The sequence below is a fragment of the Orcinus orca genome, chromosome 9 (genome assembly GCF_937001465.1).
Source record: "Orcinus orca chromosome 9, mOrcOrc1.1, whole genome shotgun sequence".
NCBI classification, from domain to species: Eukaryota; Metazoa; Chordata; class Mammalia; order Artiodactyla; family Delphinidae; genus Orcinus; species Orcinus orca.
Window position 1 is genome coordinate 26,995,588 of NC_064567.1, and position 14,398 is coordinate 27,009,985.

Below are 14,398 nucleotides of genomic sequence, written 5' to 3' on the forward strand. Positions count from 1 at the left end.
GATTAAAATACCTATGAGTGGTAATTGCTAGGAAAACAGGTTTAGGTTACGTATTAATAATTTTCTAACTGAGCTGCTCCATGATGAGATAGTTTTTTCCCTCAAGTTGTAAGCTCCTCATTACAGCAGGCGTTCAAGCAAATGCTATTTAGTCATCTATTAAGAATGTTATATGAAGGATTTGACTATAAAAGCATCCCCTCCCTCCTCCCCCCCCCCCAAACACATAACTGGCCTTTCCAGCCTGTTTTATTTAGTGGGTTTTTTTTAAGTTGCTTAGCCTGTTTTCTTAGTGGGGAAAGGTCATTGTATGTTAAAAAATAACTATGTTAAATTTGGTTTGGCAAAAGGAATATATTAGCTTAGATAGTTCATTTTCTTTAGATTCAGAATTTTGTTGCTCTAATTGATGCATCATTTTCTCACTCCAGGTAAGGCTGATACAGGTTTTGTGGTCTGAAACTTATTCAATTTGGAGAGGCTGTCTTTAAGAAAAAGAATCCAAAAACTAAATACAAAAATGAATGGTTATTTAGTATGAGAAAGGATCACAACAAGTAAAAAATACCATAAACATTACAAAATTCAGAAAAGTAGCTCCTTAGTATTATAACTTATTTCTGCTACTACTGACTGATACACCTCCTTAATAGTTTTTATCTACTGTTTTTGGCCACATATTTATCAGCGCCTCTTTACATGACAACAATCTTATATTTTCTATAGAGAGAATCTTTCCTCTTGTCCAAGGCTTGGCAAACTATGGCCTCTATACCAAATCCAGCCTGCTTGAGTTTGTAAATAAAATTTTATTGGAACACAAGCATCTCCAAATTATCTGTGGCTGGGTTTGCACACTACAGTGTAGAGTGGAAAGAGACCACCAAATGGCTCACAAAGCCTAAAATATTAACTGTCTGGCACTTTGCAGAAAAAGATTCCTGCTTAGTACATTTGATCAAAATTTATTGTTTCTTATTATTTATTGATAGTTGTAAAGCTGAAAGAAATTTTTTGAAAGCAGTTACAGGTAATGGCACATCTCTAATTTCCTTCACTTTTCTTAGAGGGTGCTTCTTGCCTTGGGAAAACTCCACCTCTTTGGTCTCAGTTGGCTGGACCACTGCCACCACCCCCAGAAATGTCCATGAAGTTTGGTCATAGTATTCCACCCCCAGCAGGGAGCTGGACAGCACTTACTCAGATCCTTCTGCTTAGAGTTAAAGGTTGGGTCTGTGTGGATCATGTGGTCCAAGAGGCACAGGTTATTTCTGGGGCTGGGCAAATGTTGGGATAAGGCATCATTGGTGGAAATACCAAGATCACCACCAGGGATAGCTGGAGAGGATCCCCTGGGAATGAGAGGGGTTGCTGCTACTTCATGTGTCCTCAAAGGAGAATAAGCCAAGCCTTATAAGGGACTTTTCCAAGTAAAGGAAACTTAACTTAACCTGACTTAAACTTAATTGACTTCATGGTAAATCTGCCTATAACTTAAACTTAACTGACTTCATGATAAATCTACCTGTGTCCTCAGGACATAGAATGTATATCTGTTTGAAGTTTTTCTTTTCGCAAAGATCCTTTTCTCTCAGGCACTAGCAATCTTCTGTTTCCCAATACCTTCACCACCGCCAGCCTCTCCCTTCCCTCCCCCAAAATAAGGTAAGAATCTTAAACCAAATGGGATCAGTAGAGAAATAAAATTATATTAAGGGTATATTTTTCTTAGAGAATCATTTAGATGGGATAGGGCAAAAATATGACAATATAGGAACTAGATGAATCAATGAGTACGGTGTACAGTGAATAGAAAATGAGCAGCTAATTGGAAAATGCATCCAGAGCTGACCAATATATGACCTTTGGCAAATAAAGTGACCTCATCTATAAAATGAGGGGATTGTTTGTCATCAGAGAGCTTGGGTCTCATCTGGTAACGTTAAACTTTGGTTAGCTGAGGTGAGCATCCTAGGGAACCCTTCCCACCTTCATTCCCTGAAAACCCAATCCTAAACTTCAGGTTTTACCATAAGCCAACTGACCTTGCAAGAGAGAAGCAGACAAAGGGAAGAGGCAACAAGAGAAAAACTCCTTTTAAGTAGGTCCACTTAAGCTGCAGGGAAGGGAGAAGCAGAAGAGAGCAAGCCATACCTGTGTGCTCACACTTTTAACAGTGTCCTCAGCTGCTTGCAAATGTGACCCAGTCTGTAATGAGATCAGTATCCCTCTCAGAGCCTTAATCTGTATATAATTATCCTTGAAGTAGAAAATTAAGAATACGGTAAGCCTTGCCATTTGTAGTTTTAGCATCTGTAAATACCAGCATTTGCAGGTAATGCTGAAGATCTGTGCCATATAATTTACAGTGTTCCAGATGTATGAATTTAAATCACAGGCACCATATGAGATGATGTGTGGCTGTGAGTTTACTGAGTGAGCTTCGTCTGTTGCACAGCGTATATCTTTTAGTAAGGCTTTCATTTATAAAGTGATTTTTTAAATGGTTTCAAAAAAGAGAGTGTACTGGTAATGAGAGTGAGCTCTAGAATTTTTATGATTTTACTTGTAATTTTAAACACAGGTCCAATATAAATGGAATGGAGGCAGGAGCTACAGTTACCTATTATAGGTTAGTGTGCTTTTTAGTATCTTAAAACAATCCCCAACATCTGTTATGTATTGCCACAAACAAAGCGTCTAAAATTTTTGTGATATAAAGCAATATCAATTTATTTTTCACGATTCTGTGGACTGGCTGGGTGTTTAGTCTACTCCTGTCATCTGGGCTCACTCATGCAGTGGTGTTCACCTGGCAGGCCTGATGGGAACTGGGCTCAGCAAGTGCAGGTGACATGATTGGGCCCATGTTCTCCATGTGGTCTTTTACCCCAGGGCAGCAGTTCTAAGAAGGCAAGGCACAATGTGCAAGTACTTTTCAAGGTCTACTTTGCTGAAATCTTACTGGTTAAAGCAAGTCATATAGACATACCCAGGGTCAGGGGGGGAGAAGAGTTTATAAAAGAACTTGGATTCTGAGAGGAATCAAGGGCCAATATAGGAACGATTAACCCGCTGTACCACATCTCCAAACTGTGTATCTCTGTTTATCTCTCTCAACCGGAGTTGAACTGTTTGATGTTGCTTTAATATTGGCCGTAACTTCATTCCATACCACTCTTTTCTTTCTTATCTCCCACCCCAAACAGCTTCTAAAACTCCCCTAGCACTTTCCCGTGGTAGGGTCTTTGTTGATGTGTCTACCTAGAATGCTGTTTCCTCTCCACTTCCCCCCAACTCTTTGCTCACCTGACTCATCCCTTTTCATCCTTCAGGTATAGTGTCACTTTAAGGAAGCCTTTCCATGCTCGGTAGACTGTACACACTCCTTGCATACTGGATTTTTCCTTTATAGCATTTGTAATAGTTATTAATGTCTGTCTGCCCATTAGAACTCATGTTTCACGAGGACCGTGTCTATCTAATTCACTTTTGTGTTTGACCCCACTTTTATTCCTCCCCACCCCCATTGATCAGTCCTGTGTTCATAGTAGGTGCTCAGTAAACATTTGATGAATGAATACATCCAGCACCAGTTTTCTTAAATAGAATAAGACCTAAAAGACTACTTGTGCTTGGTCCTAAGGCAGTAGCTGCTTTTATATGGCTCCATTTTTCCTCACTGTTGGGATCCTGCTTTTTACTTACTGCTTTTGTGCTCCTCCTCTTCCAGTCCTCCAGCTTTGCTTTTTTAAAATTACTACTCCTTGTGGAGCCTTTTGTCTTTGATGTATTCTTTTTCAATCTCTACCTTTTCTATTGTTTTTTTTCCTTTCTTTTTCTGGTTATTTCTCATTGTGGAAATTACCAGGTAATAAAAATCTCTTCTTTCCAAAGTGAATTATTTGTTTTCTTTTTCTGGATAATTTTTACTGGTACTTACCACTTATGAATCTTGTTTCTGTTTTTTAAATGGGTGGTTTCTGTATTGGGTTTTTAGGTTGCCATGTAACTTAGGTGGTGTTATAATTTAATTATTTAGGAAATTGCTCTTTGAGATCACTGTATAATTAAGTAATTATAAGAATTCAAATTTTTTACAGTTAAATTTTTTTTTAATTGAGGAATAACCAAACTCCTTATCTTTCTTTACTTTTAAAATTTCTTTTATGTTTCATATTAAAATTTCATGTTCAGGATAATAATGGGACATTTCATATGAATGTGTCATCAGAGTATCTAGGAACATATTTAAAGCTTAGTTTTTATGTATTAAGAAAACTTAGGATGGATTTTCCCAGATTCGTTTTTAGGAACTTGGGGCCACACATGCACGTAAAAAAAGCTGAAATCTTTTTTTTTTTTTTGCGGTATGCGGGCCTCTCACTGTTGTGGCCTCTCCCGTTGCGGAGCGCAGGCTCAGTGGCCATGGCTCACGGACCCAGCCACTCCGCGGCATGTGGGATCTTCCCGGACCAGGGCACGAACCTGTGTCCCCTGCATCGGCAGGCGGACTCTCAACTACTGCGCCACCAGGAAAGCCCAAAAGCTGAAATCTTTTGACTATTAATCTAGGCCATTGTGATTGCAGAAAAGACTTTTATTTATTCAATCATATGATTTCCTTTTCCATACTCAGTTTATTTTTCATATTCATTGAAAATATATTAAAAATTTTTTCTTTAACACCATTGTATGTTTTTTGATTATTAAAACAGTAATCACTGTAGACAATTATTCAGTATTAAGTCATAGTACTTGTTGTAGACGGTTGTCAAGCAAGGATCTGTAACTCCTGGTGTTTTTCAGTCTTTTCCCTGTCATTAGCTGATTCTAAAATAAAAATCTATTTTCTTGACCTAAAATTCTTATTCTGACCTGTTATATAGTATGGTTGTTCTGATAATATGATTTGAGTCTTATTCAAGATGAAACTCCTTCTAACAAAGTTAGTATTAGTATAGAGGGACTTGGAAGAAGTGGCAGTTTTCTTAGTTTTGGGTCAGAGTGGCAGTGGCTAACATGTGTAGAGGTAGCATTGACTGAGAAGAGAGCCACCTTCGCAAGCCTGTCATGACTGTGGAAGGGGGTTAAGAGTCTTGCATTGTTTTGAATCATTTGTGCTTTTAAAAATTTTCTATTTCAAAATAATTTCATAACTTACAGAAAAGTTGCAAATGCAGTACAAAGAATTCCTGTATATATCCTTCGAATATATTTGTCAAACATTTATAACATTTTACCGTGGGTTACCATTTTACCATTTATAACATTTTACTCTTTGTGTGTATATACGTGCATATTATTATTTTCTGAGTCACTTGAGAATAAGTTGCTGATATGATGCCCCATATACTTCAGAGTGTGTATCCTAAAATAAAGGTCAATCTCTTTTTCATTATCATAGTATCATTATCAAAATCATAGTATGCAATTTTTAATTTAATTTAACACGTGTCCGCTTACTTGGGGCAAAGTATAGGTGACGTAGAAATATAGGCTTACAAAACTATTTTAGGTGCTTAAGGGAATTACAGTCTACTTAACGAATAGTGAATCAATATAGAAAATTCTATTTTAGAATAAGATCTGTCACATGACAAGATTTTATACAAGATACACAGAAAGGTACTCTAGAAACACGAAGAAAAAGCAGTCGTTTCAACCTAGAGAATCAGCCAAATACTTCTTGACTGGTGCAGTCAGCCCCAGAGAGGTGGACATGCCATGCTGAAGGAGAGTGGGAGGGATTCACATCCCAGAATTCATCCTCCATTTTATTTCTGCCCTTGACAATGAAAGTTCTGAGGACGGATGTGCTATTTATTGCAGTAACTCACTACTGAAATATCAGGAATGTGTGAGATAGGGCAGGTTCTGTTTCTACAAAAATTGATAGAGTACTTTTTTCCCCTTTTAATTAACAAATTTTAACCCTAACATTATTGAGCTAATAAGAAATAGGTTTCCTTTCCTAAGCACTTGTCCTTAGGTTGTTTTTCAAGACTACCTTCTTGATTATGAAAGACAAAAAGTAACAGAGTTGATTAGCTATAATTACTTTAAAGGAATGGAAGGAATGTTTTTAAAAACTTAATTAAGCCACTGTCAATCTAGAGTTCTAGGGATAGTCACTGTTGTTATTATTTCTGGCATTTGTATATTAAATGTTATGCTATTCTTGCATTTACTATAATTCTGAATTAGTCAGAAAAGGCTTTTATAAGGTATTATAGTATATAATTTTCAGACTTTTGACAGGTTAAGATAAGAAGGAATGAAATAGGCACACTTAGACTGACAATAACATTGTAGCAAAATTTTGAAAATCCCATTACTGAAAATTGCTGGTTAGTTGAGTTCTTTAGTATTAAAAGTTTATGAATTGTTTATAATGCCAAACATGTTTGTGTGGAAAATTATAACATTGTTTCCAGGGTCTTTATTTCTTAAAAGCAGATGTTTTAGATTTTGTTTTAAATTAATGTAAATGTTTAAATGGGATTTGGGGGGTTTTGTTGTTGTTGTTATTAAGTTCACATATACATCCAGACAGTATTTTACATTTGGTTTTATATTTGGTTCTTTTGACAAGGGGATTTCCATAATGGAATTTCATACTCTATTTAATAGCACACTTTTTTCTTTTGCAAGCTGTAACTTCTTATTTTCTAGTTAAAACGTAAAGTAAGGTTCTTAGAACTTTATCTTGGTATCTAGTTTACTAATTGCTTTTCTGTTTAGAAATGACTGCAGTTTGACAGCACCATACTAAAAAGGGCTGTAATTTATATGAATTTTCCTTGGAAAACAAATTTTCTCATCTGATTTTTAAATTTTTCAGCTTGGTCTTTAACATCTTTGTATAATGTATGCAAAATCCATTTTTCTGATGGTTTCAGTGCTAGGGGTTTAGGGTCAGGGAGCCTGTGGAGGTATCATGCTGAGACTGTGCACTTGCAGCACACTGGTATGTTCTGAGCAGGCCAAAGGCACACCCACATTCTTCAATCTACTTTTTAAAAACCCAATGTCCTAGTTTCTAAGCTATCTTCATAATTTTTAAAATGGCTCTTGTGGAACTTTTCCTGCTGCTTTGTATCCTGTTCATGACCGTCTATGAAATTCAAAGATGAGTTTGGTCTGCAAAAGTTAAAAACGGCATCAATCACTGTTATCTGGGAAAGAAAGTTCTTCTGAAATTCTGATCTCCAGCAGTACACTGATCTTACATTTCTGACTTTATTATTATTAGAAAAGACTCGCGTGTAGAATAGGTCTTTGGAATTCTCTTGTCAAAGGAGGGCATTCCCTAGGCATAGTTAAGTAACCCAAAACAGTGTCATCTCCATATCTTAATGTAGTCTGTTTTTTATTACAGTGCCCAGTATTCATTGAACTGATGTACCAAGTTACTTAATTGTCTCCTATTTCTGGTTATTTAAAAAACCATAATTAATATATATTCATATAACTGTTTTGGTTTTTATATTTATATTAAAAATACAATTTTTGGTTTTATTTTAAATTGTTTCCTTAATTTCTAATTTAGGAGTGAGATTGCTGGATCAGAAAAAATTATCATTTTTAGAAGATTTGTAAGTACTGTACCAGTAATGGGTGTAATAACTCTTACAGAAACTGGGATTGAATAGTTAACATTCTAGATTATAATATACAGGAAACTTAAATTAGAGTTAAATGAAAGTTTCCACTGGTTCATGATATAGTCATGAGGGAGGTGGCAGCGTGGTGTACTGGAAAACCCTAATGCACGTTCTAAGGTGTCCATTGTATGTAATGAATTAGCTTCTTTACTGTGCATCTAAAAGAGTACTAGTTAGGTATATCCTTGGGATAATTGGGACAGTCGTCACTCAAATCACTTTCCATATCTTCAGTATAGCTTTCAAGCTGTATGGCCAGGTGCAGTTCACTTTAAATCTTTTTTTCCCCTCAGTTTTATCATCTTTAAAAAAGATGTTTGGGCTTCCCTGGTAGCGTAGTGGTTAAGAGAATCTACCTGCCAATGCAGGGGACACAGGTTCGAGCCCTGGTCTGGAAAGATCCCACATGCCGCGGAGCAGCTAAGCCCATGCGCCATAACTACTGAGCCTGCGCTCTAGAGCCTGCGCTCTAGAACCCGTGAGACACAACTACTGAGCCCGCGCTCTAGAGCCCACGAGCCACAACTACTGAAGCCCACGCGCCCAGAGCCCGTGCTCTGCAACAAGAGAAGCCACCGCAATGAGAACCCAGCGCACCACAGTGAAGAGTAGCCCCCGCTCACTGCAACTAGAGAAAGCCTGCGTGCAGCAACGAAGACGCAACACAGCCAAAAATTAATTAATTAATTAATTAATTTTTAAAAAGGAGATGTTAGAATTTATCTTCCAATATGATAATATGTTCAAAGTTTCCAGCACTGTAATTAGTAAACATAAATCTTGCTTTCAGGTTTGACTTAGTATGTTTACTTAAGGGGTTAACTGCTTTATGGATGTCAGACTTTATTGATACTACTACTTTGTTGATCAAATGTTCATTTTATTGGAAAACAGTATATAGTACAGGGAGTAAGAATACAGGATCTAAAGTCACAAATTGCCTGGATTAGAATTTCAGCTCAGCTGTGTGATATTGGGCAAATTATTTATCCTCTTTAACCTTGGGTTTCTCAAGCATAAAGTGAGGTTATAATAGTAATAACAATTGAGTTATGTTGGGTTGGCCAAAAGGTTCGTTTGGTTTTTTCCATAAGATGGCTCTAGTAGCACTTAGTTGTCTTTAACTTCATTGCAAACAATTTTGTTAGATTGTATGTGACAGCTGTCATATCAGTGTGCATTTAAAAAAAGACTTATCAAAATTAGTGAATTTTTGTGTAGCCATTTTAATATTGAAGATGGAAGAAAAAAAGCAACATTTTCAGCATATCATGCTTTATTATTTCAAGAAAGGTAAAAACACAACCGAAACGCAAAAAAAATTTGTGCAGCATATGGAGAAGGTGCTGTGACTGATCAAACGTGTCAAAAGTGGTTTGCGAAGTTTCGTGCTGGAGATTTCACACAGGGTGATGCTCCATGGTCAGGTAGACCAGTTGAAGTTGATAGTGATCAAATCGAGACATTAACTGAGAACAATCAGTGTTATACCACGCGGGAGATAGACGACATACTCAAAATATCCAAATCAAGCACTGAATATCATTTGCACCAGCTTGGTTTATGTTCATCGCTTTAATGTTTGGGTTCCACGTAAGTTAAGCGGAAAAAAACCTTGGCCATATTTCCACATGCACTTCTCTATTTAAACGTAATGAAAACATTCCATTTTTAAAACAAATTGTGACGAGCAATGAAAAGTGGATACTGTACAATAATGTGGAGCAGAAGAGATCGTGGGGCAAGCGAAGTAAACCACCACCAACCACACCAAAGGCCAGTCTTCATCCGAAGAAGGTGATGTTGTGTATATGGTGGGATTGGAAGGGAGTTCTCTATTATGAGCTCCTTCCGGAAAACCAAATGATTAATTCCAATAAGTACTGCTCCCAATTAGACCAACTGAAAGCAGCACTAGACGAAAAGCATCCAGAATTAGTCAACAGAAAATACATAATCTTTCATCAGCATAACACAAGACCTCACGTTTCTTTGATGACCAGGCAAAAACTGTTACAGCTTGGCTGGGAAGTTCTGATTCATCCACCGTATTCACCAGACATTGCATATTCAGATTTCCATTTATTTTGGTCTTTACAAAATTCTTTTAATGGAAAAAATTTCACTCCCTGGAAGACTGTAAAAGGCACCTGGAACAGTTCTCTGCTCAAAAAGGTGATAAGTTTTGAGAAGATGGAATAAAAAGATGAATATGTTGTTCAATAAAGATCTTGGTGAAAATGAAAAATGTGTCTTTTATTTTTACTTAAAAACCGAAGGCACTTTTTGGCCAACCCAATATTTTAAAGTGCTTATTAGCACCTTCCTTACACATTTTAAGCCTAAATGAATGTTAGCTTTCAATAATTATTTTTAGTATAATTATTATATTAGTTATTACTACATAAGAAATTACTTCAAAAAGTAGTTTAAAATAACAATAAATGTTTATTTCTTCAGGTCCAGAATTTAGGATCAGGTTGGCAGGGGGTCCTGGTTCAGGGTCTCTCACGAGATTGCAGTCAAGGTGTTAGCAGAAGCTGTGGTTATCCTAGTGTTATTTTGAACCTAATGGCTATAAATTTTATATTTTGCAGACTATGTCTTCAGCAGTGGTACAGTTATATGCAGCAGATCGGAACTGTATGTGGTCAAAGAAGTGCAGTGGTGTTGCTTGTCTTGTTAAGGACAATCCACAGAGATCTTATTTTTTAAGAATATTTGATATCAAGGTGAGTTTTATTTTGCTTCCACTTAAACTGTAGGGTTTTCTACCTCAATTGTAATTTATAATAGTATAGATTTGTTTATCCTGTATGTAATATTTATATTCTACTTCAGTTAACACTAGAAGAGTGAAGCTTGGTTTTAGATACTGAACCATGGGCACTGTGACCAAATTGGGAATACATTCTAAACCAGGACATGAATAGTTCCCCATTTTATCTGTCTGCACATTAAAGGTTTTGTTGGTTTGTCTGTTTTTATTCCTTTGGGTCTTGAGCTTTTCCCACATTCTCTCCTTTTCTAATGATACTCTTTTTATCCCATCCTGTCCATTACAGACTAGTGTATATAGTTCTTTCAGAGAGCTACAAAAGTATATTTAGCCTGGTGTGTACTTGCTTACTTTGGCCTGGGTTTAAAGCATTATACAATATCTATAATAAAGTATTCGCTACCCATTTTATGTTGTTTGTCAACATAGGTATGTTCCAATTTTCACAGCTTTGTATCCCTCACTCTTAAACATAAATCCACCTTGTCTTAGATTGGATGCCCTTTGTCAGGAATTCATCTCTGATAGTCACTAAAAATAATTTTTTGGCTGAGATGAAGTCTCCATTTATCTTTTAAAATCTTTTCCGTGGGTAAGCCTCCTTGCTTAATATTCATATGTGGCTATAAGTGTAATGGGATTGTAGTTACAGAAAAATAAAACTGAGTTTGAACTCCTGGACGATACTTATGGTTAGACAGATTGTATTCAAACTGGTTTACTTCCCTGGGCTCCGGCTTACTTATTTGTAAAATGGGATAACCATCTGGATCTGTTGCAGAGTATTCCCCTGAGATTAAATGATATTTAAGTTACTGCACTTTGTACATTAGAAATTTGTAACATCCCCTTCTCCATACCCCAAGACAGCTGAGAGATGTGGCATACTCCTGTTACTAACAGTAGCTTACTTACTATGGCAGTGATTCTGGGGGATGGGGAACACATGCATAGTTTGAAAGACACTCCTAAGTCCTTTGATATATTTATTTCTCACCACCAAGGAGAAGCACTGTTTAGAAATCAAATGTACATATAACTCCACTGAGAAGAAAGGGATTCTATTACAATGGTCATAATGTGTGTACAACATTTTAAAATATTTTAAAATTGTGGTCTATGTAGAACCTTGCATTTCAGAATAGGGCAATGGGGGCTTCCCTGGTGGCGCAGTGGTTGAGAGTCCGCCTGCCGATGCAGGGGACGCGGGTTCGTGCCCCAGTCCGCGAAGATCCCACATGCCGTGGAGCGGCTGGGCCCGTGAGCCATGGCTGCTGAGCCTGCGCGTCCGGAGCCTGTGCTCCGCAGCGGGAGAGGCCACAACAGTGAGAGGCCCGCGTACCGGAAAAAAAATAACAACAACAACAAAACCAGAATAGGGCAATGATTATATTTGTCTAACCATTCATCTCCAATTATAGATAGCCATTGCTAAATACTTGGAATTAGCCACCTTTGGTATTAAGGTTAATTATATTTCTTGTACTACAGCTATCAATATGACAATCACCATGGATCTCTTAACCATAGTTTAACCTCGGTGCACTTTAATCCTCAGTCTCCTTCTGCACGTGATTGATACTGTTTATACCAATGTTTAATTAGACCACTTTGCAAAACTTAGGAATTCAAAGATTGTTAATGAGCAGTACAGAGAAGACTTATTTGACCCTCCCAGCATCTACAGAATTGAGGAAAAGAATGAAATCCTTCTGTAATATTTGATAGCTTACAGTCTAAGTACTGCTGATGGAACTATGCATTGATAATCAGTGCATATATAAAAGTATCCTACCCCTTCTATCTGACGTTGATGATCTAGTAAGTGTTTGGTTATGTATTTGACCAAGTAACTATATTTGGAAATGCTTGGCTAATGAGATTATATCTTAGCATATTGAATTCAACTCACATGGTATGTAGTTTTTATGAAAGAAACATTATCCAGTATTTACTGTTACTACTTACTAAATTATGTGATATGTTACTTATGTATTATACATATATGTGGTCTGTGTGTATGTAAAAGCTAGTATTAATATAAAGTTTCTTTAATATGAGTCATCTGCTTTTTTTTTTTTTTAATTGGCTGCATTGGGTCTTCGTCGCTGCGCGCGGGCTTTCTGTAGTTGCAGCGAGTGGGGGCTACTCTTCGTTGTGGCGTGTGGGCTTCTCATTGCCCTGGCTTCTCTTGTTGCGGAGCACCGGCTCTAGGCACGCGGGCTTCAGTAGTTGCAGCATGCAAGTTCAGTAGTTGCAGCACGCGGGCGTTAGAGCTCATGGCCTTCAGTAGTTGTGGTGCGTGGGCTCAGTAGTTGTCGCTTGCGGGCTCTAGAGCGCAGGCTCAGTAGTTGTGGTGCATGGGCTTAGTTGTTCCACGGCATGTGGGATCTTCCCAGACCAGGGACTGAACCCACGTTCCCTGCATTGGCAGGTGGATTCTTAACCACTGTGCCACCAGGGAAGGCCCATCGGCTTTGTTTTTTGTGTGTGTGTGTGTGTTTTTTTCCCAAGAGGCTTACTTATTGGTAGTTCTTACTTTAACTTTTACTTTTTTCTAGGATGGGAAACTATTGTGGGAACAAGAGCTATACAATAACTTTGTATATAATAGTCCTAGAGGATATTTTCATACCTTTGCTGGAGATGTAAGTCATATTTTCTTTATTGCCCTGTTTAATGTAATTACTGTTACATTTGTCTATGGAAAGTATTTTTGAGCTTTTTGTGTAAACATTGTATAAAATATAAAGAATTATTTTACTTTTAAAAGCCTCCATATTATGGCTTAGTAGGAAGCAATGGCTAAGATTTTAAGGGGAAAAAAAAGGTTTCAAAGAGTACTGTAAATGTAATTTGGTATGTAGAAAAGAGGTTTGTTTTTTCGTCTTCTCTTTCTTTAGTCAGATAGTTTTACCTCTGTGTGACTTTGGACAAATAGTTTAACCTCTCTTGAGTTTTAGTTTTCTTATCTATAAAAGTGAAACCACTAATCCATGGTAACTTTTAAAAATTGAAGATTATATTGCTGTTCAAATTATTTTGTGAAAGAATATGATCTAGAAGAGTACTAAAATATAATAAGTAGAAGGATTTTTATACCATATACTCACAGGACTTGTCTGAGTGACTGGATTATGGGTGACTTTAATTTTTTTTGTTTTCATATTTGTATTTCCTAAATTTTCTACAATAAAAGGTTGGATTAGATGATATGTCCATCTTTTCAAAAAGTGTTTTCTTCCTTATTTGTTATTTTTCACATTTTTCTGGATTGTATGTAAATATATGTACATATATAAAAGTGTGGACTAAATGCCATAATAATGCAGGGTGTTTCCACACTTCTAATAATTTACATGAATTAAGGTTATAATTTAAATAATATCTGAAAAACATAGAGTTGATCTGCATTTGATCAATGTTTCCAGCGTTTGCCTTTTCAAATCCAAATGTTCATAGAGCTCTTTTGAAGGATCAAATTCTATTTACTATTTTGTTTTTTTAATTGAAGATGAAGTATTCAGTTTAACATTTGAGTGTCTACTGTGACAGGTAACCTCTCTAATAGTACTCTTTTACTCTACCTTCTCTATGCTTTTTGCCTTCTTAAGTTATAAGTTATAACTTTAAGTCATAAAGTAAGTTCTTGTCTGCTAATAAAGTGAAACTTTTCTTCTTCAGAGTGTACTTCTATTGGTTATTAATTTTTTTGTTAAGTAAAGCTAGATTTGTGGTTTTTGTTGTTTACCTTTTTTGATGAAAATATTTCAGACCTGTCAAGTTGCCCTTAATTTTGCCAATGAAGAAGAAGCAAAAAAATTTCGAAAAGCAGTTACAGACTTGTTGGGCCGTCGACAAAGGAAATCTGGTAAACTTTTTAAAAAAAAATTCCTTTAAACAGGAGCTGGCTATGGCTCATGGGGCAGATCTGGCCTGCCATCTGTTTTTG

General features: G+C 36.6%; 1 protein-coding gene across 3 annotated transcripts in view; it reads left to right on the forward strand.

Moving 5' to 3' along the window:
- Positions 1-14,398, forward strand: part of WASL (WASP like actin nucleation promoting factor) — a 71,148-nt gene that overhangs the window by 20,860 nt on the left and 35,890 nt on the right. For all 3 annotated transcript variants that reach the window (XM_049714564.1, XM_049714563.1, XM_004265492.3), the window contains exons 2-4: positions 10,265-10,399; positions 13,008-13,094; positions 14,221-14,317. In XM_049714564.1, coding sequence (XP_049570521.1) covers positions 10,265-10,399; positions 13,008-13,094; positions 14,221-14,317 — 319 coding nt within the window. The remainder of the gene's footprint in view (positions 1-10,264; positions 10,400-13,007; positions 13,095-14,220; positions 14,318-14,398) is intronic.